The sequence below is a fragment of the Bison bison genome, unplaced genomic scaffold, assembly GCF_000754665.1.
Source record: "Bison bison bison isolate TAMUID 2011002044 unplaced genomic scaffold, Bison_UMD1.0 scf7180017864466, whole genome shotgun sequence".
In the NCBI taxonomy this organism is placed as follows: domain Eukaryota; kingdom Metazoa; phylum Chordata; class Mammalia; order Artiodactyla; family Bovidae; genus Bison; species Bison bison.
The window spans coordinates 6895092-6922533 of record NW_011495027.1 but is presented as its reverse complement, the minus strand read 5'-3'; the positions used below and the strand labels follow the sequence as shown (position 1 = coordinate 6922533).

The 27442-nt window shown below is 41.4% G+C and overlaps 1 protein-coding gene across 3 annotated transcripts; it reads left to right on the top strand.

The window, feature by feature from the left end:
* LOC105003303 (guanylate-binding protein 6-like) lies at positions 1-27358 on the top strand. Of its 3 annotated transcripts, XM_010860359.1 has the most exons (11): positions 4-1304; positions 5671-5866; positions 9493-9620; positions 12253-12362; positions 12573-12769; positions 14950-15195; positions 16213-16493; positions 20037-20249; positions 23926-24028; positions 24348-24541; positions 27037-27358. In XM_010860359.1, the coding sequence occupies exons 2-11, from the start codon at positions 5698-5700 to the stop codon at positions 27151-27153; spliced, it is 1758 nt and encodes a 585-aa protein (XP_010858661.1). In that variant the 5' UTR covers positions 4-1304; positions 5671-5697; the 3' UTR covers positions 27154-27358. The 3 variants fall into 3 exon arrangements, with proteins under 3 accessions (XP_010858662.1, XP_010858664.1, XP_010858661.1); XM_010860360.1 differs by lacking the exon at positions 5671-5866 and having other exon boundaries at positions 1-1304; XM_010860362.1 differs by lacking the exon at positions 14950-15195 and having other exon boundaries at positions 3-1304.
* The last annotated feature ends 84 nt before the right edge of the window (positions 27359-27442 follow it).

Here is a 27442-nt window from a genome sequence, read left to right as displayed (position 1 = left end):
CTGAACTGAACTGAACTGAATCTGGCTAAGGATTTTCATATTTTTCTAGCTGCTTTTTAACTTAAAGAAGTCTGCATAGGGAATATGTGCCAAAGCACTTCCTCTTGGGAACATTTGGCCATAGAACTTTGAGATTATATTCTGCCTGTCCTTCCTTTCCCTCACTTCCATCTGAAATACAAATGGGATAGTGAAACCCTGCTTCATAGGGTAGAAACCTGACACAGAAACTGCAGACTAAGGGAAATTCTTGAGCTCATCTTACAGAATGAGCAGATAAGGGAACAGCTTGTTTGAAAACGCCTTCCTCTTGTAACACAGCAAAACTGTTTGAGGCCAGGTGAAACCAATATAGCTGATCAGAGTCAGAATAGACCTGCCTGTCCCATAGGGGACCTAGTGTCATCACAGCCCCTGCAGCCTTACTGGGTTGCCTCACAAATCAACTCTCTGCTGCAAATCTCCTGCTCTCAGTGTTTTGGCTTGCAGCTCCTTGGGCAAAAGAACCTGGTTCCCTAACAGCAGCAGTCAGCCTTTTAACTTACAGGTTAGTACAACACCTTAAAGGATACAGAAAAGAACGGAAGGAATCTGAATCAACCCCTAACCTCCAAATCTGGATCCACACTAGTAAAAGGAAAGAGGAAAATTCTAACAAAATAATAGTGAAGCTCAAGAGGGAGGGGAAATACATATAATTATGGCTGATTTGTGTTATTGTGTGGCAGAAACCAGCACAACAATGTAAAGCAATTGTTCTCCAATTAAAAAAATAGTGAATATGTCTGGGCTATAAAATTGAGGGTTTTATACACACATATTTATTTTGCTAATGAAAAAAAAGACCGAGTTAAAACACTTTTTAAAAAGGAAAGAGAAAGGAAAAAATGAAACATTTTTCAAGTGAAGAAACATTAATAAACTCCCTCTCTGACAAAACACCCCTGAGAGACAGACTGTTGAACTCATCCTACCATTACTTGTACCTCCTTCAAACCAACTGTGGAGGAGGGACAAAGTTGCCCTGACCCAGCCAGGCCTGGAGGAACACCTGTCTCCCTGTCTTTCCTGGAATTCATCCAGATTCCTGCCTCCATTAAAAAAAGAAACAAACAATTATCCCTTTCTGTTTTGATTTCATTTCCCATAATCCCCACCCATTTTAATAACCAGCTGGCTTTTCAGCTTCCTCCCCCGCCCCCGCCAGCTTCTGAGCATAAGAGTGGTTTCCAGAGGAGCCAGAAACAGGAAGAGCCCTAGGAGCCAGCCAGAGCAACTGACTTGACCCCCAGCTGCAGCTCCTGGTAAGTCTGCTCCTAAACTTGACCTTCCAAGCACACTTCGGTTAAATAACAATAAATCTCCCAGCGCAGACCCCACACTGGGGGAGGAGAGGAGCAGATGGAGGCGCGGGGCCAGCGGGTGGAGCCGGCCAGGCGCATTGTTCAGGCAGCTCCGAGTCTCCTTTTGGATCCCAGGCTGCTTTCAGGCTTGTCGCCCGGATGCGCCGCTGCTCCCGGAGCATCTAAGCAGGGCTGCAGCAAAAAGCAGGAGAGCAGGTATGTCTTCTGAGGAAAGGAAGCTGAAGTCATTTTTGAGATTGAAGACGCAAACTCACCCTCACTCCCCAGCCCGCCCTTCGCAGAGGCGATGGGTGCGGTCTCTTCTCCTAGCCCCCTCTTGCCCTCCTCAGGTACATCCTGAGTGCACCCCGCTGGGCAGTGGTCAAACAAAAAAGATGGTCCTACACACAGAGCCAATTTAAATCCTAAAAGATGGACTCGGGATTATTTTTGTCTTAACATTTGATACTCTGAATACATACAGAACTGTTTTCTTTGGAATAATTCAATCTCACTCTTACTAAAAAAAAACTCTTAATAATAACTGTAAGATCTAATTATGTTTGTTGATCATGCATGATTTTTTAATGAGTGGCACATACATTAACAGCCTCAGAATAACCTCTGGTACTTGCTGAAAATCTCCAGTGTGGGGTATTCTTGACTATCAGATAATTCTGAACAGTCACCTTTGGAAATTTGTTGGTCATCTTCTGCCTTCTATTAGCACTGTTCTTTTCTATTTGTTTAGTTTATTTTTTATGGCTTTCTGTTGTTTTATATGTATTTATTTATGAGGCCATGCCATGCAGCACGTGGGGATCTTAGTTCCTGGACCAGGGAACCCCTGTCTCTTGCATTGGGAACAGGGAGTCTTACACTGGACTGCTGGGAAAGTCCCTCCAAGTGCTTAGTTTTGAAGTTAAAAGCTTCTTGGTTTTGGTCGCTCAGTATACTTTGAGTTAAAATACAAAATCTTTGTAGACTCATTGACTTACACAAAGCTTTATCAATATTTGGTCTAAGAAATAAACTCCACAATTTCTCTTGCTTATAGCTATTCACCTTAAAAATAGAAGTTATTCCCACTGTGGGGAGGGAGGGACGCTGCAAACAAATAACACTGGGGTGTGCTGGCAGCGCCTCAACCACACTGGGCCTGCCCCTGCTCACGGTGCATGCTCCCTCCCTGCCCACACTGCTCAGGCTCTAGGTTGCTCCACCAGGAACCGCCAGGAACTGTCTGAGGCCGGCCTTGGGCTGCATGCACCTCCCAGGTCTAAGCCACTCAGGTTCAGGCACTTGGGTGGTTCTTAGAGGCGCAGACTCAGTGGGGCCTGGGTTTTGTGCCCTTCCCATGTCCGAGCAGCTCAGGTGATCAGGTGTTTGGCGAGCGTGGTCACTGGGACTTATCTCCTCCCCCATCCCTGCCACTCGGTTTTCTGGGTGTACAACCGGCACACCTTCTCAGGCGGATGTTGACTGTCCAGAACCCCAAGAAGTCTTAGTTAGCAAAGAAGCCTGCTTGCAGTTTGGTAGATAATGTCTCTCTGGGGCTGCAACTGCCCCATTCTGGCTCTGGCTGCCTGTCACCGGAGGGGGATGGTCTGCAACTGGCTAGTTCTGTTCAGTCCTTTGTTCTGTGCGCAGGCCTGGGGTGTCTTAGGTTAGGGGTTTTCACGTGGTAGCTATCCCACAGTCTGGTTTGCTAGCCCAAGTTAGTTCGCTCAGATTGCCCTTGGGGCATCAGGGCCAGGTCCTTACTCTAAGCAATGCAGCCTGCGCCTCCCTGACCAGCCCCTGCTTGCTAGTGCTGGGTGCAGGCGTCTGCGCTGCTTCTCTGCTGGGGGAGTTACCATTGGGCTCGTAATCTGTGGGTTTTAATTATTTATTTATTTTTCCTCCCTGTTATGTTGCCCTCTGTGCTTCCAAGGCTCGCCACAGACTTGGCAGTGAGAGTGTTTCCTTGTGTTTGGAAACTTCTCTCTTTTTAAGACTCCCTTCCCGGGACAGAGCTCCATCCCTACCTCTTTTGTCTCTTTTTTTGTGTTTTATATTTTTCCTACCTCCTTTCGAAGACAATGGGCTGCTTTTCTGGGTGCCTGATGTCCTCTGCCGGCATTCAGAAGTGGTTTTGTGGAATTTGCTCAGCGTTTAAATGTTCTTTTGATGAATTTGTGGGGGAGAAAGTGGTCTCCCCGTCCTATTGCTCTGCCATCTTAGGACCACCCCCCAATCTACTATAGGAAAAAAAAAAAAAAGATACATGTAGAGAGGAATTCTGCTGAAAAAATTCATGACTTTTTTTTTTAAAGGTTTTAGATACCTTGATTATGTACAACTTACTGGAAGCGCTAATAGACTATTACATTTTCTAACATGTTCATTGTTAAAACAGTACATTAATGCAGGAAATTTTCTTAAAATTTTCTAAGAGCCTATATGTTATCACGTGTACAGCAATGAATCAGGTAGGAATTATTCTTCTTCCTACAACATTGATAGAAAATGGAGGCTTCCAGAGTTAAGTTCCTTTTACAAGGTCTCAACAGCAAACATGTCACGTGAACCCTCTGATTGAACCCTGGCAGCCCAACTCCAGAACTTGTACTTGGACTTGGCCAGGCAGCTCTGAGCTCCTCCAACCTGACTCTCCCCCATCACCATCCTCCCTCTCAGCTGTCCCCACTGGATCTCCCCAGCCTGCTCATCTTCCTCTTGGGATGTGTCCTCCCACTTGCTTGCAACCAGGGAGGGAAGTGTCACTGTTCAGGCCAGAGCCAATCCTCCATTTTCATTCAGAAATTATCTTCCCCTTCTTCAGAGGACTCAACTGTAAAGCAATACTTACATAGGATTTACTATGAACCAGCATAATGTTAAGAATAGTGTAAGTATTATGAGGTATTTAATTCTCCTAATGACCCTAACAACAGACTGTTTTTTACTTTTAGTGTCACCAGTTTATAGCAGAGAAACATAAGGCACAGATAAATTAATCTTCCCAGTTGTCACATGGTTAATAAAGTATGGGAACATGTACATACTGCTTAACATAGTCTGAGAAAAAAACAATGGGACTGTCAAAGCCCTCAGAGTGCCGTTTGTCTCTTGAGATCATGAAACACCTGATCATTGTGACAAAATCATTTTAAGTAGAGCCTGGCCCAAATGTGAGACTCTGACACACCTAGGCAGACCTTTAAACACCCTGGTTGCTTGCATCTCTTCCCTATCAGCTTAAATAATAAGAAAGTCTTATAATTTCAGCTAATAAATTAATTCATACAAGCACAACTTTGAGTAGCCACATTAAAGGTCTATCCTTTTGTGTTTGAAAGAGAGCTATGTTCTTTATCTCAATTTTTTTCCCACACTCGCTCTTCCAGCTTGTTCCAGATCCCACTGATTCCCTGCATCCATCTGTCTTCATCAAATCATTGATTACATTCGTTTTCCTTACTTGGCACGGTCTTCCCTGGCTACTGACTACATAAATTCAACCCCCAGTGCTCTATAGGCCATTCCTTTATCCTTTCCTTCTGATCTCTTCCCATCCCCTAATATACATATATATGTTTTGTTTGGGGTCGTGGTGGGGGGCGGTTTCCCTGGTAACTCAGTGGTAAAGAATCTGCCTGCCAAGCAGCAAATGTGGGTTTGATCCCTGGGGCAGGAAGTTTCCCTTGGAGAACAAAATGGCAACCCACTCCAGTATTCTTGCCTGGGAATCCTGTACATGGAAAAGCCTGGCAGGTTACTGTACATGGCGTTGGACAAGACTTAGCGACAAAACAACAACAACAGCAATTTTGGTTTTACTTTATTATCTGTCTCCTCTAGAATAGAGCTCCATGATGCTGAGATTTGTCTCCATTTTGTTCACTATTTGCTTCTGAGCCCCTAGAACTGTGTCCAGCACATGAGAGTTTCTCAATAAATATTTGTGCAATTACTGAGTGACCAAATCATTCAGAATTCCAGAAATGGTGTCTGGTCACTCCTCATCCCCTTCATATCCCATCTGCCTCTAATACCCCCTAAATGCTTTTGTTCTCAAGGCTTCATCATCAGTGCTTTGTGTTCTCATTGTATTCACTGCATGCCTCCCATGGACAGGTTGCTTTCGGGTTCATTAAGGATCCATGAGGAAATTTACATAATTCACGTGTGCAGGCCTTAGCACACTAAGCTGAATACTTACCTTTTAGAAACATACAAAGAATAGAGAATTGATGTACAGGTTCCACAAGCAGAAGCCTTGTGTGCACCATGAGAGATGACTTGCGGATCTTGTGTTTTACTGAACTGTTCCTCTGGGTTACAGTTTCGAGTGTCATCTGGGTCCAACATAATGGACCCCATCTGTCTGGTGGAAAACCAGAACAATCAGCTGCTGGTAAACCCCAGAGCACTGAAGATTCTCGAGCAGATATCTCAGCCTGTGGTGGTGGTGGCCATCGCAGGGCTCTATCGGACGGGGAAGTCCTACCTGATGAACCGCCTGGCAGGACAGAACCATGGTGAGTGTTGTTCAAGACCTTTTACTTGGAAGCAGTGATAACACAGTCTGCTGATCCTCCTCCTCTAGGGTCATGTTACTGAAGAGCCTAATTCTCACCTCTGAATTTATAACTTCAAACCCATCTCTCCACAATGTTAACTCTTTTATCCAGTAATCGAGAATCCCCAACCTCATCCAAAAATCTACCTCATTTGTCCTGATCCTATCCATTGCCAACTGCTCAGGAGCTCATCTTCAGCAATCATTCCATTCCCTTCTCCTTCACCACGTTTGCCCTAAACCATAGGGTCATTTCAGGTAGCATGTTGTTTTTTAAAAAGGATAGAAGGAAGTACAGGCAGATGAATCTCTGTAAAACTCATATCTCAATGGGGCTACCACCCACCTTTTTTACTTCATTTAATTTGCTTATTTCCAATTTGGTAAATTATACTTTCGTTTTCTCTTTTTCCAACTATCAGCTATAACACATACAGAATGGTGCATAAAATATACATATACAAATATTGTAAAATTGGTAAACATAATGTAATCATCTGTCTAATCACTATTCAGATCAAGAAATAATACTTCAACACCCAAAATCCCAAGTTATGCCCTCTCACACCTTCATTAGACTTCACCAGTGTTCTGATTTTCATGGGGTATTCTTTCACTCTTCCTTTTAAAAAATTGCTTCATATTATGTTTCTCCATTTGTAAAACATGAAGTGAAAGTTGCTCAGTCGTGTCCACCTCTTTGTGACCCTGTGGACTATACAGTCTTTCCCTTCTCCAGGAGACTTTCCTAACCCAGGGATCAAACCCATGTCTCCCACATTGCAGGCGGATTCTTTACCAGCTGAGCCACACCCAGGTTGTAAAATATACCTTGAACTTAATACAAGGGGAACTAAAGTGTGCCAATCATTGGGGTCTTGCTTCTTTTGCTCAACAAGAAGTTTATAAGGTTCATCTAGTTTGTCATATTGACTGTAATTTATTTTTGTTCACTACTTTATAGTATGCTATTGACAAAGGGTAGAAGAATTCACTCATTGTTGATGAACACTGTTATTATCTGTAGTTTACCTTTTATGGATGCTGCTGTCGTGAATATTCTTGTTTCTATCCTGGTGCACATGTACACTAGCTACCCCTGTGTGATATACTCAGAAATGTAGCTGCTGGATCATAGAGTCCATATATTTTCAGGCATTCAAGACAATATCAAACAGTTTTTGAAGTTTTATGTGCAATTTATGTGCTTATTAGAAGTAACTGGAATTCTCCACATCATTAAAAAAAATCTGGTAAAAGACTTATTTTAACTTTGGCTGATTTGTTGTCTATACAGTTGCATGTTATTTGCCTCACTACAAATAAACATCTGTACCTTTGAACATATTAATTTACTCTTTACATTTGCAATTTCATGGAATCTTTCTTTTTCTACCAAATTGCTTGCTTGGTTCTTATTGATTTTAGGGGCAATCTGCCGATGTCTTGGATATTGCTGTCTAAGAAAACTACACACCATTTCTTTCCTAATGCCTTCTTATGTGGCTCAGTGTCTCAGCATGATTAGAGAGTACAACCTCAGCCAACTAAAATCTAAGAATCTTAGCTATTTCTCAATGTCTCTCTCAGACTCTGTCTCTTATCTCTCTTACTCTATTTTCTCCTTTTCTTCTTCTTTTTGCTTTTCAATCTCCCATTGGCCTCAAATAAAAATATTTTATATTTGCTTTTCTTTTAGAGAAACTCCTGACAACTAGTCAGGGGAGGACTGGTTTCTCTGTCAGGCTGTATTACTTAATATGTCATTTTTGAGTGATTAGAGATTTGAAAACTGTGAGAAAAGTCATCAGTCAAAGTGTTTAAACAATTAAGGTGTTTAAACAACATTCTTTTTTTTTCTATTTGAGATAACATCAGGTAATAAGGAGGCGAATGGCATCACTGATACAATGGACATGAACTTGGGCAAACTCCAGGAGTTCATGAGGGACAGGGAAGCCTGGCTTGCTGCCATCCATGATGTTGTGATGAGTCAGACTTGACTGAGCAACTGAACAACAAATTCTGTTACTAAGGAAATCCCTCACTTAGTTATGTTTTAAAGAACTTGAATTGTGATTCTACCACTCCAGTTGAATGACAAGGAGACAAAAACCAAAAATGAAACAAAATTGGTGCCCAGTCAAAGTCCACGAGCAGAAGCAAGTCACTGCACTCTGCCCTTGTGGTGACTTCTTTGTCTGTCCTTGACCTCACATAACTGACAGCGATGACCCGCAGTTATACCTCATCTTTTCTCCATGAAGGAAATGGGAGCTTATATTTCTCTGTATTAATCGGCAAACAGTGAAAAGCCATCACGATGTTGAAGAGTGCAGATCACCTCAGGTGTTATATCCTCTCTGAACAGAACACACAGGATATGATCATTGAACGGCCTGAGCCGTGCTGAACCATGCTCCACTAGGGATATCATCATATCCATTTCTAGTCTCATTGAAGGGACCATGGGCATCTGGTGGGCACTTAAAATCTTGCACTATAGATAAGATTCACTGCCTGCAGCTTTTAGGCATATACCTCACATAATCTCCCTCTGGGCCTCCCTGGTGTCTCAGCGGTAAACAATCTGCCTGCAATGCAGCAACCATGCAAGACTCAAGTTAGATCCCTGGGTGAGGAAGACGAACGGAGGAAGAAATGCAGCCCCCTCCAATATTCCTGCCTGGGAAATCCATGGACAGAGGGAGCCTGGTGGGCTACAGACTGAGCACACACACAATCTCCCTCAGTTGTTTTAATACTCTAGAAAGAAGGGCAAACAATTCTCATGGGTCTTTTCTGATTCAGTGCTGTAATATCAGCAACCTTGAGTCAATGAACGAAGAATTCATCATTTCTTGAAGAGGAGAATAGAAATGAGGAAAATACAGGGCGGAAGGGAAGGAAAAACAAATCTATCAAGAGTTGATATATCAGTTCAGGACCTGGAAGGACATATGGAAGTCACTTAAGGGGTAAATCAAGATGTTTAATGAAGAAACAATCACAAAGGAACAAGCAGAGCAAAAGGAATCAATGAAGGATGCAGAAGCAGTCAGAGGGTGGCAGGAACAATGGCCATGTAGCCTTTGTATCTTCTGTAGTGTGAAGAAGCAAGCAATGAATGGATTCCAGAATGTGACAAACACCAGAGCTACTGGATGGAGCTAAACAAAAGGAGATGTGGTCAAGGTAGAGGAACAGAGATGCTGGGACAACGTGGCTCACGAGGGTGGAAGCCAGCGGAACAGGAGGCTTACTCCTGATCTACTGGTACTGGTGGGACTCCATCAGAAAGTGGAGGATATGGAAGCTCTTTAATATCAGATAACTAGAAAGGTTAACAGAGTTTACACTGACCTCTTAATGTGATACAGTATGAGCCATTAATGTTAGAAGGTGAATAAGGGACAAATATTTCTTGGGAAGGTCCTGAGTATGTGTAGCACTTGTCCTTGCTGAAATGGAAACACCTGTCCCCAACCCAGGCACTCACATTCCAACCATTTTACCCAAAGCAACCCCTGGCTAGCCTGAACTCTCTGGTCTTACTGTGCGTTGCTTCCTCCTCTTTCTGTGCAGGTTTCTGTCTGGGCTCCACAGTGCAGTCTGAAACCAAGGGAATCTGGATGTGGTGTGTGCCCCACCCCTCCAAGGAGAACCACACCCTGGTCCTTCTGGACACTGAGGGTCTGGGTGATATGGAAAAGGTGAGGCAGGGAATCTTCTTTATTCCTTACTCTACTTACATTTCAATTTCCCACCTCAGTTCAATTTTTATGACATGTCCCAATCAAATTATGCAAAGCAAACTATGAATGATGAGGCTAAAAAAACCTTTGCTTGAATTTATTGTATAATAAATTCAATAGTTTGGTTATTATAGATAGATCTTCTTATTTTCAGCACTGAGACAAAAAATGTGATGTGCTGTTGCTTAGTTGCTCAGTTGTGACTGATTCCTTGCAACTGCATAGACTGTAGCCCACCAGGCTCCTCTGTCCATGGGGATTCTCCAGGCAGGAATACTGGAGTGGGTTGCCATGACCTCCTCCAGGGGAGACGAAAGATACAAGTTAATAAATATTTATTGGGCATCTGAATCCCAGGGCTTTGTGTTGAATGCAACAGGTATCAGAGTGATGGAGCTAAAGGCCCAGAGCTCAGTTGGGGAGGTAAGAAATGTGCAGTGTTATCAGCACACAGAACCATGTTTACACAAAGTGATAACCTACACCAGTTGTTAGTTTGGGAAGTCTGGTGAAAGCTAGACTGGTGGAAGTCTGGCTATAGTCAGAAGATGATAACCAGTCTTTCACCAGTTATAGTGGTTATATATATATATAACCAGTTATAACTGGTGAAAGACTATAGTTATAGTCCAGTAGAAGCTATAACCCATGGGAACAATGGGCTCTACTAGTTGAGAGCTGTGGAGTTGATGGGGTTGTAAGTAGAAAACATGAAATAGTTTTAATAAAAAATATATTTAATAAAATAACATTTTTAAACATAAATAAAATTTAAAACTCTATTTAACAAAAATCTATTATATATATGTTTTTTAAATCTCCAGAAAAGCTCCTTCTGTACCCGGAACATTTTAGTCCAAGGCTCTGAGCATTGTCAGTGAACTCTTAACTAAAAAGCTTTGTAAATGGGAAAATTTTAGATATTTTGATTTTATAGTGTTAGTTACAATCAGTTTTTTTCTCCTTATTTGTATTAATCTGCATCTAAATTAAATGTAGGAACACTGAATCTTGGGTTTTATCACTGCAGAAAAGAGCTGGGACATGAATTCTGAATTATAAATTAAAATTTAATTTATTCTTAATCACATCAGTGTCAACCCAAGATGGTCTATGATTCATAATAGGTTGTAGTTTGCATAATCTGCCGCCTTTATCTAACCTCATTTGCCATAAGCCAGTGCACAACAAACTGCACACTGATAGTAGCAGAATCACTTGCTGGTCTCACTATCTGTAACGTATCTGGGTGAAAAAAGTGAAAGTGTTAGTCACTCAGTCGTGTCCAACTCTTTGTAACCCCATAGACTGTATCCAGCCAGGCTCCTCTGTCCACGGAATTCTCCAGGCAGGAATACTGGAGTGGGTAGCCGTTCCCTTTTCCAAGGGATCTTCTGGACCCAGGGATCAAACCCAGGTCTCCTGTATTGAAGGCAGATTCTTTACTGTCTGAGCCACCAGGGAAGCCCAAGAATTCTGGAGTGGGCAGTATACATATAAATCAGTTCCAAAGTCACTCATGACTTGTTCTGAATATCATTTTCCACCTCGTTATCTACTACTACATGGGTAACACCACTTCAGCCAAATAAAATAACCTGGTAATACCTCTATATAACCACAGTTTCTGGCAATCATGATCAGCTTCTGTGGGTCCTTCCACTTGCATGGTTCCTGAAGTGACTGATGTGAAAGACCTCAGTCGTGTCCAACTCTTTGTGACCCCATAGACTACAGAGTCCATGGAATTCTCCAGGCCAGCATACTCGACTGGGTAGCATTTCCCTTCTCCAGGGGATCTTCGAAACCCAGGGATCAAACCCAGGTCTCCCGCATTCTAGGAAGATTCTTGCCACATTGCAGGCAAATTCTTCACCAACTGAGCTATCAGGGAAGTTTCTGTCAATTCTTTAATGTCCAGTTCTTTTCAACTTCATGTCATCACATCACTGTAAGACAAAATCACTCTTTGCTCTGAATGCACAGAGTATTTTTTTTTTTCTGTCTTTGTGGTATTACTCCTTTATCTATTACAGTAACACATTTGGTTCTACACTGAGTTGTTTATCATCTTGGATAAATAGGTATGTTCCCATATATATCTGACCCTCCAGAAAGCCGTCTCTCTAGGGTAGGGATTATTATGTGGAACTTTATATTCAAGTAAGCAAATGAGTGTCTCCTATTATCTAGATGAACAGTTAGTAGTTGAATTTAATTGATTAGTATTTCTATTCCTAATATCCATCATGATCTAGAAAATGTTGCAAAGGAATCGTTGTCCACTTTCTACTGGAAAACTTCTATGTTCCAAGTGCTATAGTAAACATTCAAACATATATAAGATGTCATTCATTTCTGCTAATAGCTAATCACACAAAAGAGCTTAGATGGGTCAATATAAACACCAGAATGATTTGCATTTAGTCCATGGGGTCACAAAGAGTCGGACACGACTGAGCCACTGAACTGAACTGAGAGGAAAATTTATGTTGCTTGCCTTCCTATCGAGTTACAGTCTGCTGTTACAGCAAATGAACAATTGAATGAGAGCATGAGTAGTGTCCTCACCCTGTAATGTACTTTCTAGGGTGACTCCAAAAATGACTCATGGATCTTTGCCCTGGCCGTGCTCCTGAGCAGTACCTGTATCTACAACAGCATGGGCACCATCAACCACCAGGCCCTGGAACAGCTGCAGTATCCTTCCAGAGCTGAACTAGCACATTTCATTGAGTTTATGGGAATAGCAACTGACACCATTTCTCCTATTCCATGACTCCATTCTGTTGATTGATGAGATGGTAAAATGGGGCAAATTTTAAAAGGGAATATTTGTAAAACTTGCTTTGGGGTATGATCTGGAAATTTTGTTGGAGAGTGCTTCTTTTTCCTTACCTAAGATCCCAGCTATGTGACTGAATTAACAGAGCTGATCAGAATCAAATCATCTCCCATCTCTGATGATGTAGAGGACTCAGTCGAGTTTGTGAGATTCTTTCCAGACTTTGTCTGGACTGTGCGGGATTTCATGTTGGAGCTGGAGTTTAATGGAAACCCCATCACTGAAGATGAGTACCTGGAGAATGCCTTGAAGTTGATTCCAGGTATCAGAGCAGGGGCAAGGTGGTAGAAAGCTCAGTAGGAAGTGGGATCAAGAGCCCTGATATTCAGCACTTGATGTCACTCTTAATTTGGGGTTGGAATGAGGCTATGCTAATGGTGCCTGGTGAATGACTGGTGGGTGGCTTCAGTCATTGTTGTTACTGGAAGAACTTCAGAGACCAGAGCATAAGCTCACTGAGGAAATTTAGAATCTAGTATTAAACAAACGATTTTAGAAAAATTAATATGAAGAAAAAGTCTCACATATTGTATTACATATTAAGTGCTCTTCTTTCCTCTTTGAGAAAAATAACCCATCAAATTGAAATTGGTAGATGTAGAAGCATAAAGTAAATAAAAGGATTAATTTGTGAAATATTGATACATTTCACAGAGTGTTTTTTATTGCCCTATATAGATATATTCTTAATAGACAAACTATTTATACTCTAATTCATTCAAAAGAAAAACATTGCTACATCCTTCCATTGAGACTATCAGACTTCAAAGCCTTTCTCATAACATCATACTCTTCATTCTAGAAACTTACACCTTATGTACATGCATGCTCGTGTGCTCAGTTGCTCAGTCATGTTTGACTCTTTTTGAATGTATGGACTGTAGCCCACCAGGCTCCTGTGTCCTTGAGATTTTCCAGGCAATAATACTGGAGTGGGTTGCCATTTCCTCCTCTGGGGATCTCCCCTACCCAGGGATTAAACTCACATCTCCCATGTCTCCTGCACTGGCGGATGAATTCTTTATGATTGAGCCACATATAACCTCTCTTACATGGTATATGTCATATTCATCCAGTAAGTTGTTTACTCAGATTATATTTAGCAGAGAGAATAATAGGTGGTACCTAGAAGCAATATTGACTTTGTTTAATCATATACTTAAACCTTTCAATAAATATTTATTGAACTGATGATATATGCCCCAAAATCCCTCTGTATGATACTGTCACACCCAATAGAAAGTGTTGCAGAGGACTGATGGAGTGTCCTCATTTCCTTTAGGCCAATCTAACCATGAGATTGGTATGCTAAAGTAATCTCAAAACATATTTATAGAATGTGCATTTTTATTCAATTTTATAAAGCATTTCTTTCCTGTATGTCATTTGTTCCCAATGTGATTTCTTTCCCAGATATATTGTGAATATCCTTATTTCCACCATTACTTTTCATGTCTGAAATGGATATTGTAACATCAAACTAGTGTTTTTGACAGTTATTTGGATTGGCTTAACTTTCAAGAAACACCTTATAAATAATTGATCCAGTGCATACTATGCAATGGCTGAGGAAAACAAACATTTCTTCAGTTGGTATAAACAGTTCTTTTTCCTCCCCAGAAGTATTTCCTTCAATCTTGGCTCAGTATAAAAATAGAGTTTCTATGGTAGATAACTTTAACTTATTTAACTTTATTTTGGGGGGCTCAAAAATCACTGTAGATGGTGATTGCAGCCATGAAATTAAAAGACGCTTATTCCTTGGAAGGAAAGTTATGACCAACCTAGATAGCATATTCAAAAGCAGAGACATTACTTTGCCAACAAAGGTCCATCTAGTCAAGGCTATGGTTTTTCCAGTGGTCATGTATGGATGTATGAATTGGATTATAAGAAAGCTCAGTGCCGAAGAATTGATGCTTTTGAACTGTGGTGTTGGAGAAGACTCTTGAGAGTCCCCTGGACTGCAAGGAGATCCAACCAGTCCATTCTAAAGGAGATGGGTCCTGGGTGTTCTTTGGAAGGAATGATGCTAAAGCTGAAACTCCAGTACTTTGGCCACCTCATGCGAAGAGTTGACTCATTGGAAAAGACTCTGATGCTGGGAGGGATTGGGGACAGGAGGAGTAGGGGACTACAGAGGATGAGATGGCTGGATGGCATCACCGACTTGATGGACATGAGTTTGAGCGAACTCTGGGAGTTGGTGTTGGACAAGGAGGCCTGACGTGTTGCAATTCATGGGGTCACAAAGAGTCCAACACAACTGAGCGACTGAACCGAACTGAACTAATGGTAGATTAGTGTAAGGTTGATTTTCAAATAGAAATGATTTATAGGCATAGGCATTAGAATGATTGTAAAAATTCCTGGAAATCAAAGTCCTCAGCACCCTTATCAAGAGTCTGTCTCTTCTTTGATTGTTTATTTCCACTTTTGCAGATGAAAATCACCAAATTCAAAATTCCAATTTACCCAGAGAGTGTATTAAGAAGTTCTTTCCCAGACGGAAGTGTTTCGTCTTTGACCGCCCTGCAAGTAACAGAAAACAATTACTCCATCTTGAGGAAATACCAGACAACGAACTGGATGTGAATTTCAAGAAGCAGTCAAAAGTTTTCTGCTCGTATATCTATACCCATGCAAAGACCAAGACCTTAAAAGAGGGAATCACTATCACTGGGAAAAGTGAGCCTCCTTTGCTACAGCATGTCTCTCTGTGATTCACTGTGGTTGAGGAATGTCTGGTGGAGTTGAAGTTGTAAATGTACTCTGGGATTGTCGATAATGGTGCTTTCTTCTTTTTTTCTTCATTAACTGTGTTCTCTATACAATTTGGAAAATCAGATATTCATCCCCACATAGAAATGCATGCTTCTTCATTAAAATTGCTCTGTATGAGGCATTTTTGAAGCATAGCAAATCTCATGAAACTATTGCGTTGGCCAGAATGTTCTTTCAGGTTTTTCAGTAAGATATTATGGGAAAAGCCAAACAAACATTTTGGCCAACCCAATATTACACTAAAGATATGTTAAGGATACACATATTCATGGTGATGAACCACTGAGTGGGTAAGTGTTTCTAATGAGGATATACAAGGTATTCTGTGAATTCACATGAATCAATAATAAGTAGTAGGTCATGAATCCATGTAAGCTCATTGAGAGTCTGAGAAACAAGTCTAAATATAATCTTATGTAGTGCTGGCTTCATGCCCATGTCAATGGGGCAGTCACATAGTGCCCTGTGCTGAGATGGGACTGCTTGCTTTAAAGTTTGTATCATGGTCTGGAAATTCTTGATGACATTTTTGCATGTGGCACTACATTTTCATTTGGAAATAGTGCTCACAAAATATGCAGTTTGCTCACATATATATATAAGTTCTTTGTATTATATTACAATGGGAAAAGTGTTACAGGAGAACCTTGAACATACTGTTTGAGATAATTCAGTTAATAATGAATTGTGATGAATTGAGAACTATAAAATAGTGTGAATGGGAGACACAGTGATGTTACTATAAGAAAGTTGTAGAAGGTGGAGGATACAATGATAAGGATAAGGATGAAGATGAGGAAAAGAAAGAGAAGAAAGAAAACCTCAAAGTCAATAAAACTTTAGTAATTTTAAGAGTATTGATCTAAAGTTCATAAAACAAGGGAGAATGTTCTGTTTATTTTCAAAATATGTGTCATTCAGGGTTGGGGACTCTGGTGGAGGCCTACGTAAATGCCATCAACAGTGGATCAGTTCCTTGTCTGGAGAACGCGGTGACAACTCTGGCCCAGCTAGAGAACTCAGCAGCCGTGCAGAAGGCAGCAGACCACTACAGTGAGCAGATGACCAAGAGACTGAGCCTCCCCACAGACACACTTCAGGAGCTGCTGGAGGTGCACGCAGCCTGTGAGAAGGAAGCCATTGCAGTCTTCATGATGCACTCCTTCAAGGATGAAAAGAAGGATTTCCAGAAGAAACTTCTGGTAATGTAGCCTAGAATATAGCCTTCCTGATACATTTTCTTCTAGAAATGTACTTAGGCTCCTTCTTTTTACCTGTGGTTCACATGCTTCTCACTTGTAAAAGGAGTTTGGATTCATGTGAAAGACAGGATTCTACAGGCTGCATTCCATCCCTTTTTCTAAAAACTGGTCTCTTTATTTTCTACTGTAAGCAAATTACCCTGTACTTAGCTGTTTAAAACAACACACATTTATTAGCTCAAAATTCTTCAGGTTAGATCCCAGCTCAAGGTGTACAGGTGATGTGCTCTGTGTACAACAAGATGGAGGGGGGGAAAGGCTCAAAGGGCTTAGTAATACTCCCAAGAATAAACAGCAAACAGTTTCTCATAGCATAAGAAGAATATGATTTGAGCCAAATGAGGACTAGAGCCTTGAAGATACACATACAAGAAGCATTTGAATTGTGCTCCACTGGACTCCAAAATGGGTGCAGGGAGGAGGGGCTGCAAAACCCTCAATATAGGCAAAACCCACAAAACTACCTGTAGTATTTGTTAAGAATTAAGACCAGAGTTGGAAAGAAGTAAGAGTGCTTGTTAAAGGATTGTTTGGAGTCTGAAACCATTGCCTGTTTACAATGGGATCTTTGAGACCATAAGTTTACACCTTCCAGTTGCTATTATAGCAGACACTGTTTGGGGAATGGATGGTGGCATCCTTGAGTGTGACAAAGTTCAGGTTTTTCAAGTTCTCAGTGATGCAGAAACATACCTGAAACCACATCCAGAATGGCCACCAAGGTCAGTTTTGAATTTCTGCACAAGTTATTCCATTTTGATTTTTAAATGTATTCCTTTAATGATTGAAGCAGATGTAAATGCATGCTTGATAGGCCACAAACAGATTACTGTATTTAGCATAAAGTTTAATTTAAATCATGTATAAGCCACACTGTCATCCCTGCATGTAAATATGTGAATGTATCTTTCTTCAGCACTCATATGGGCTCTGGATAACCACCCTGCTCCATCTTTGGGCCAGCAATGGTGCCCTGTATTCTTCTTTTCTTTCTAATCTCTCTGATCACTTCTTCTGCCACCAACAGGAGAAGACTACATGTGAAAGACTTAAGTGATTAGGTATTGTCCACTAGGGTCATCTCTACTTTTTAAAGTATCCTACGCTATACAACATAATCTAAAGGCTAATAGAGTTTTGCCAAGAGAATGCACTGGTCATAGCAAACACCCTCTTCCAACAACACAAGTGACCATGCTATATATGAACATCACCAGATGGCCAACAGCCAAATCAGATTGATTATATTCTTTGCAGCCAAAGATGGAGAAGGTCTGTACAGTCAGCCAAACAAGACCAGGAGCTGACTGTGGCTCAGATTATGAACTCCCTATTGCCAATTTCAGACTTAAATTGAAGAAAGTGGGGAAAACACTAAACCATTCAGTTCAGTTCAGTTCAGTTCAGTCACTTAGTCGTGTCTAACTCATTGAGAACCCAAGAACTGCAGCACACCAGGCCTCCCTGTCCATCACCAACACAGAGCCCACCCAAACGCATGGCCATCGAGTCGATGATGCCATCCAACCATCTCATCCTCTGTTGTCCCCTTCTCATACTGCCCTCAATCTTTCCCAGCATCAGGGTCTTTTCAAATGCATCAACTCTTCTCATCAGGTGACCAAAATATTGGAGTTTCAGCTCCAACATCCACTGGATCATCGAAAAAGAAAGAGAGTTCCAGCAAAACATCTATTTCTGCTTTATTGACTATGCCAAAGCCAAAGCCTTTGACTGTGTGGATCACAATAAACTGTGGAAAATTCTGAAAGAGATGGGAATACCAGACCACTTGACCTGCCTCTTGAGAAACCTGCATGCAGGTCAGGAAGGAACAGTTAGAACTGGACATGGAACAACGGACTGGTTCCAAATAGGACAAGGAGTACGTCAAGGCTGTATATTGTCACCCTGCATATTTAACTTCTATGCAGAGTACCTCATGAGAAACGCTGGGCTGAATGAAGCACAAGCTGGAATCAAGATTACCGGGAGAAATATCAATAACCTAGATAGGCCGATAACACCACCCTTATAACAGAAAGTAAAGAAGAACTAAAGAGCCTCATGATGAAAGTGAAAGAGGAGAGTGAAAAAGTTGGCTTAAAGCTCAACATTCAGAAAACGAAGATCATGGTATCCAGTCCCATCACCTCATGGCAGATACATGGGGAAACAGTGGAAAGAGTGACAGACTATTTTTCTGGGCTCCAAAATCACTGCAGATGGTGATTGCAGCCATGAAATTAAAAGGCGCTTGCTCCTTGTATGGAAAGTTATGACCAACCTAGACAGCATATTAAAATTCAGAGCCATTACTTTGCTGACAAAGGTGCATCTAGTCAAGGCTATGGTTTTTCCTGTGGTCATGTATGGATGTATGAGTTGGACTATAAAGAAACCTGAGCACCGAAGAATTGATGCTTTTGAACTGTGGTGTTGGAGAAGACTCTTGAGAGTCCCTTGGACTGCAAGGAGATCCAACCAGTCCATTCCAAAGGAGATCAGTCCTGGGTGTTCATTAGAGGCTCTGATGTTGAAGCTGAAACTCCAATACTTTGGCCACCTGATGCGAAGAGCTGACTCATTGGAAAAGACCCTGATGCTGGGAAAGATCGAGGGCAGGAGGAAAAGGGGATGACAGAGGATGAGATGGTTGGATGGTATCACCGACTCAATGACATGAGTCTGGGTAGGCTCCAGGGTTGGTCTTGGACAGGGAGGCCTGGCGTGCTGCAGTTCATGGGGTCTCAAGAGTCGGACACGACTGAGCAACTCAACTGAACTGAAACATATGATCAATGTTCAACTTACTCACAGGTCCAGGAATGTGCATACCAGGGAGAAAATTCTTGGTGATCATAATTCTGCTTACCATTGGCATATTCACAGAAACTTTGTCTTTTAGTCTACCTTTGTCCATTCTCCCAGTTAAAAAATCTCTTAGAGAAAAATCAGATCAATTATAGTTTACAAGTACAAAGGTGACAAATAAAATTCCTATATTTTCATACACTCAACCCCTCAATGAAGCAACAATTCAGAAAGAGTTCAAAATTCAGTTGTGTATACTTAACTCATTAAGTTAGGCAATTGATTAGCTATGTATTAATATATATCTTTATCTATAGCACCTAGGAGGCATAGGAAGCCCTACTTCAAGTCATAATTGAGCTTTCCATTTTTCTTAGTTGATGGGTGGATCACAATTAATCCTATTACTGTTAAAGAACAATGGAATTCACAGCTGCCAATCCATCAGTTCACAGGTATTGAGACTAAGCCAACAGAGTTTAGAGACTTCCTAAAAGTCACACAAAAAGTTGGTCAGATCTAGAACTAAAACTAGTCTCGTGACTCTATCTATTATTCTGTTTCTCATGTGCCCTGATGTTGTGTGACTGCTTCCTTCAAGACGATCACAGTTGGACCTTCTCTTCTAACAGCTTCTTTCTACTGAATTTCTCTTCATTTCCTTGACAGGTCATGATCAAGAAAAAGAAAGAAGATTTCTTGCTGCAAGATGAAGAAGCATCTGTCAAGTATTGTCAGGCTGAGCTTAAGAAGCTTTCAGACCCCTTGATGAAGAGTATTTCAGAAGGAACTTTCTCTTTCCCTGGCGGACACCGTCGCTACTTAGAAGCAAGGAACAGGTTTGAAGAAAACTATAAACTCATTCCCAGGAAAGGAGTTAAGGTGAGGAGTAAGGGGATTGTGAAAGAACAGAAGATTGGAGTCAAAGGGTCTTTGCTGGTTCTTTTGAAATTCTAAGACCATAGCACCAGAAAGCAGAGCATGGTGGTATTGCTACACTTTTAGCTTTTATATCCACAATTTTGCAGCTGCTTGGAGATCCTGGTTCAATTCCAAGGTTGGGAAGATCCCCTGGTGGAGGAAATGGCAACCCACTCCAGTATTCTTGCCTGGACAATTCCATGGATACAGGAGCCTCATAGGATACATACAGTCCATGGGCACACAAGGAGTCGGACATGACTGCGTGACTAACACTTTAATTTTCTTTAAATAAACTAGAAATACTTATTCTCAAAGACAGGATCTATTATCAAGAATCTAGATGAAAGAGAACGTTCCTTTCAATTAGCAAACACTGTAATAAGTTTTGAAAAAACACTAAATCAAAAAGATACCAGCATCCCAATGTTCATAGCAGCATTATTTACAATAGCCAAGACATGGAAGCAACATAAGTGTCCATCAACAGATGAATGGATAAAGGAGATGTGGAATGTGCATATACTGGGATGCTACTCAGTTATCAAAAAGAATGAAATTTTCCCATTTGTGGCAACCTGGATGGACTTGGAGGGCATTATTCTCAAAGCAATGTCAGACAGAGAAAGACAAATGCTGTATGATATCACTTACATGTGAAATCCAAAAAATACAACAAACTAGTTAGTATAACTGAAAAGAAGAAGACTCACAGATACAGAGAACAAATTAGTGGTTACTAATGTGGAGTGGGGGCAATATAGGAGTGAGGGTGGGAGGTACAAGTGACTGGGTGTAAGATAGGCTACAAAGATATATTGTAAAATACAGGAAATATAGCCAATATTTTGCATTAACTATAAATAGAGTATAACCTCTAAAAATTGTGTAAAAAAAAATAATAAAAAATTTAAATGAGTACCCCCAAAATGGACTTTCTGCAAAGTGTAGGGAAAATTAAAGAAAAGTTGTTGTTCTCGAGAAGTTTATAATCTTACCTGAGGACACATAAATAGCCATTGGATATGGTGGCACAATGGTTATCATACAGGTACACACTGATAGAGATAGTGACAGGGACGAATGTAGTGGTAGTGATGATGACTGACGTATGTTGAGCACTCACTACTTCAAGTGTACTTCAGGTGTTTTGGTTAGATCATCAATTTAGTCCTCAGAATAATATAGATTAGATGCTGCTATCATCTTCATTACAAAATTGATAAGTATGACATAAGGAAAAGGAACTCAGTTACCTAATGTCACATATCTATCAAGTGGTAGTGCTGATAGGGTAGCTGTTAGGTTCTTGGCAGCCATTCAGAACTCAGAATAACGCTTAAGAAAGCTTCCTGGAGAAGGGGGCAAAAGCTACACATTGAAATGTCAATAAATGATAACTTAATAAAGAAAGGGTAGGTGAGCATGAGTCAGAAGGAAAGCAGCTAGAGCAGTTGCAAACAGTTGCAAACAGTGGAGGATGGGTGATTTTACAGCTGCACATAATTCCGGCATCTACAACCACTGTGGGGTCTGAAGAAAGGTGAAAAATTTACACTGTCAAACCTGGAGGGTCAATGCTGTTGTTCAGTCACTAAGTCATGTCTGACTCTGTAATCACATGGACTGCAGCATGCCAGGCTTCTCTGTCCACCATATCCTTGAGTTTGCACAAATTTATGTCCACTGAGTCAGCAATGCTACCTAAACATCTCATTCTCTGTTGCCCGCTTCTCCTCCTGCCTTCAGTCTTTCCCAGCATCAGGGTCCCACTGAAAAGTGGGTCAGCTCTCTACATCAAGTTGCCAAAGTATTAGAGCTTCAGCTGCAGCATCAGTGCTTCCAATGAATATTCAGGGCTGATTTCCTTTAGGATTGACTAGTTTGATCTCCTGCTGTCCAAGGGACTCTCAAGAGTCTTCTGCAGTATCATAGTTCGAAAGAATCAGTTCTTCAGTGCTTAGCCTTCTTTAGGGTCCAAATCTCACATCTGTACTTGACTACTGGAAAAACCATAGTTTTGACTATATGTACCTTTTTTTGCAAAGTGATGTCTCTGCTTTTTAATACACTGTCTAGGTTGGTCATAGCTTTCCTTCCAAGGAATAAGCATATTTAATTTCATGTTTACACTCACCATCCACAGTGATTTTAGAGCCCAGGAAAATAAAATCTGTCTGCTTCCACTTTTTCCCCTTCTATTTGCCATGAAGCAATTGGTCTGGATGCCATGATCTTACTTTTTGTTTTAATGTTAAGTTTTAAGCCAGCTTTTTCCACTCTCCTCTTTCACCCTCATGAGGCTCTTTAGTTCCTCTTCACTTTCTGCCATTAGAGTGGTATCACAGGCATATCTGAGGTTGTTGATATTTTGCCCAGCAATCTTGATTTCAGCTTGTGCTTCATCCAGTCCAACATTTGACACGATGTGCTCTGCATGTAAGTTAAAAAAGCAGAGACACAATATACAGCCTTCACATACTCCTTTCCCAACTTTGAACCAGTTTGTTTCAAACTAACCGTTGCTTCTTGATTTGAATACACGTTTCTCAAGGGACAGATAAGGTGGACTGGTAATCCCACCTCTTGAAGAATTTTCCACACTTTTTTGTGATCCTCACAGTCAAAGGCTTTAGCAGGAGCAGAAGTAGATTATTTTCTGCAATGCCTTTGCTTTCTCCGTGATCCAACAAATGTTGGCAATTTGACCTCTTTGAAACCCTACTTATACATCTGTAAGTTCTTGGTCCATGTAATGCTGAAGCCTAGCTTGAAGGATTTTGAGCATTTGCTAGCATCTGAAATGAGCGCAATTGTATGGTAGTTTGAACCTTCTTTGACATTGCCCTTCTTTGGGGTTCGAATCAAAACTGACCTTTTCCAGTCCTGTGGCCACTGTTCTTTTCCAAATTTGCTGATGTAGTGAGATGCTGATTTAACAGCATCATCTTTTAGGATTTTAAATAGCTCAGCTGGAATCTGTCACCTCCACTAATTTGTAGTAATGCTTCCTAAGGCCCATTTGACTTCACACTACAGGATGTCTGGCTTTAGGTGAGTGAGCACACCACTGTATTATCCAGGTCATTGAAACCTTTCTTGTGTAGTTCTCCTGTGTATTCTTGTCACCTCTTCTTAATCTCTTCTGCTTCTGATTAGGTCCTTATCGCTTCTGTCCTTTATCATGCCCATTCCTTGCATGAAATGTTGCCTTGATATCTCCCATTTTATTGAAGAGATTTCTAGTCTTGCCCATTCTGCTGTTTTCCTCTATTTCTCTGCATCTTCCATGTCAGAAAACCTTTTTATCTCTCCTTGCTATTCTCTGGAACTCTGCTTTCAGTTGGGTATATACCTACCTTTCTCCCTTGCAGAGGGAAAACTACTAGGCCATTGAGCTATGACCTAAATCAAATCCCTGATGATTATACAGTGGAGGTGACAAATAGATTCAAGACATTAGATTCTGTTAGACAGAGTGCCTGAAGAGCTATGGATGGAGGTGTGTAACATTGAACAGGAGGCGGTGACCAAAACCATCCCAAAGAAATCTGTAGGTTCACTGAACAATAATTTCCCCAGGAAGATACTATATTGAGGTTGCCTGACAAGTCTTTGCTCTTTGTTTTATCCTCAGGCAAACCACGTCCTCCAGAGCTTCCTGCAGTCACAGGCAGGAGTAGAGGCAGCCATCCTGCAGGCAGACCAGGCCCTCGCTGATGTGGACAAAGCCATGGCAGGTACAGGGAGGACTGAGCTCTCAGAGGGGAAGGTGGCTTCTGTGCTGCCCTTTAGCAGGATTGGGAGGAAACACTTTCTGACACTAGAGCTTCCTCTTCTTCTGTGGATCCTCTCTGCTACACGTGGAAATAAACAAGGGAGTTTGGGTTGAATGTACATCTAATCAGTGTGTCTACATCATGTACCAAAGCACATTGTCTGATGTGATAACAGGAACAGTCAGACTCCTTCCCACCACTTTAATGTCATTTTAGTCTTTGAGCTCAGGAAGGTATAGCTCAGCATAACTGTTTTTTGTTTAAAACTCTTGTGAAACAGAGGAATATACCAAAAGACAAGCAGCAGAGATGGAAAAGGATCTGCTAATACAGAAACTGAATGATAAGATGCAAAAAATGGAGGCACAAGGGAGAAGCCACAAGGAAAGTATAGCCAAACTGAAAGAGAAGTTCATGTTGGAAAGAGAAAACCTTCTTAGAGAGCAGGAAGAACTGCTTGAGCACAAGCTGAAGGTAAGTCTAGATGGGCGTGGGCAGAGTCTGATGGACAAAATGCTAGTTTCTCAGTAATAAAGGGACAGAAATATGACCTATATTCAGATCCCAGAGAGAAATCCAAAGACAGGTTTCATGTAACATCAGTGTGGATTGTGCTGAAGAATTAACCTCTGTAAGACTCAGCATCTTCTGTAGTGCTAAGGCTTGGAAGGAACAAATAAAGGTCCAGGCTCCTGGACTGAGGGTCAAACTTCCCCTAAGTGAACAGGATCCCAGTCTTAGAGTACTTAGGACTTGCAGTACAACCATCGAAGACCTGTAATATTTCCATCTGCTCTCAAAAGTATCAATTGTGCTTCTACCAAATACAGGATGTTGAAAACTTAAAATGGCTACATTATTTCCAGATCTGTCTGATTCACTTTATACACCTAGAGTAAATGAATTCTTTGTCCAAACCTGGAGTTTCAGTGTTCTAAAGAGAGTCAGCAGACCTCATTATTTATGACATGTGCGTGGTCACCCTACCTCAAGGGAACTGAGAAATATTTAGAATTCACCTACAGTTTAGTTCAGTTCAGTTCAGTTGCCCAGTCGGGTCCGACTCTTTGCAACCCCATGAATCGTAGGACGCCAGGCCTCCCTATCCATCACCAGCTCCCAGAGTTCACTGAGACTCATGTCCATCGAGTTGGTGATGCCATCCAGCCATCTCATCCTCTGTCATCCCCTTTTCCTCCTGCCCCCAATCCCTCCCAGCATCAGAGTCTTTTCCAATGAGTCAACTCTTCGCATGAGGTGGCCAAAGTACTGGAGTTTCAGCTTTAGCATCATTCCTTCCAAAGAAATCCCAGGGTTGATGTCCTTCAGAATGGACTGGTTGGATCTCCTTGCAGTCCAAGGGACTCTCAAGAGTCTTCTCCAACACCACATTCAAAAATATCAATTCTTCGGCACTCAGCCTTCTTCACAGTCCAACTCTCACATCCATATATGTCTACTGGAAAAACCATAGCCTTGACTAGACGAACCTTTGTTGGCAAAGTAATGTCTCTGCTTTTCAATATGCTATCTAGGTTGGTCATAACTTTCGTTCCAAGGAGCAAGCGTCTTTTAATTTCATGGCTGTAGTCACCATCTGCAGTGATTTTAGAGCCCCCTAAAATAAAGTCTGACACTGTTTCCACTGTTTCCCCATCTGTTTCCCATGAAGTGATGGGACCAGATGCCATGATCTTTGTTTTCTGAATGTTGAGCTTTAAGCCAACTTTTTCACTCTCCTCTTTCACTTTCATCAAGAGGCTTTTTAGTTCCTCTCCACTTTCTGCCATAAGGGTGGTGTCATCTGCATATCTGAGGTTATTGATATTTCTCCCGGCAATCTTGATTCCAGCTTGTGCTTCTTCCAGCCCAGCGTTTCTCATGATGTACTCTGCGTATAAGGTAAATAAGCAGGGTGACAATATACAGCCTCGATGTACTCCTTTTCCTATTTGAAACCAGTCTGTTGTTCCATGTCCAGTTCTAACTCTTCCTACAGTCCCTCCCAAAGTGCAATCTAAGGGCTGGAACACATTAGTGGGGTAGTTTTAAGTCCTGACTTAGGCCTAACTGCTCCTTGCCCAGGGAGATGGTGTTGAGGGATCCTGGGAAGCTAAACCAGGGATGCTCTCACTCCCCACCATGTTCAAACATTTGGAAATACTGGACAAACTCATCAAAGAGCATCTAAAGTAGTAGGGAAATAGACACATGTGCTGAGCTGCTGAGGTTGTTAGATACTGTTCTTTCAGTTCAGTTCAGTTGCTCAGTCATGTCTGACTCTTTGCCACCACATGAATTGCAGCACGCCAGGCCTCCCTGTCCATCACCAATTCCTTGAGTTCACCCAGACTCACGTCCATCGAGTCAGTGATGCCATCCAGCCATCTCATCCTCTGTCATCCCCTTCTCCTCCTGCCCCCAATCCCTCCCAGCATCAGAGTCTTTTCCAATGAGTCAACTCTTCTCATGAGGTAGCCAAAGTACTGGAGTTTCAGTTTTAGCATCATTCCTTCCAGAGAAATCCCAGGGCTGATCTCCTTCAGAATGGACTGGTTGGATCTCCTTGCAGTCCAAAGGACTCTCAAGAGTCTTCTCCAACACCACAGTTCAAAGGCATCAATTCTTTGGCGCTCAGCCTTCTTCACAGTCCAACTCTCACATCCATACATGAACACTGGAAAAACCATAGCCTTGACTAGACAAACCTTTATTAGCAAAGTAATATCTCTGCTTTTCAATATGCTATTTAGGTTGGTCATAACTTTTCTTCCAGGGAGTAAGCATCTTTTAATTTCATGGCCACAGTCACCATCTGCAGTGATTTTGGAGCCCCCCAAAATAAAATCTGACACTGTTTCCACTGTTTCCTCATCTGTTTCCCATGAAGTGATGGGACCGGATGCCATGTTAGATACAAATAAATGACAATTGGATATTTCCAACAGGGTACTGTCTTCTTTCTACAGGTGCAAAGGGAACTACTCAATGTGGACTTTCAAAAAAAATCTGATGAATTATGTATTGAGATAATTAGACTACGACAAGTAACTACAAGAAATGAAAATACATGCTTACTACTTTAAGGATCCTGGCAGGTTTTACCTTTGTCTTAATGTCCTTATGAAGTGACTTTCTTTAACAATGTGCATAGGGATGATGTATCTCATGTGCATTAAAGATCTAAACATAAGACAGAAACTATAAAAATCTTAGAGGACAACATAGGCAAAACACTCTCCAACATACATCACAGCAGGATCCTCTATGACCCACCTTCCTGAATATTGGAAATAAAAGCAAAAATAAACAAATAGGATCTAATTAAAATTAAAAGCTTCTGCACAACAACAGAAACTATAAACAAGGTGAAAA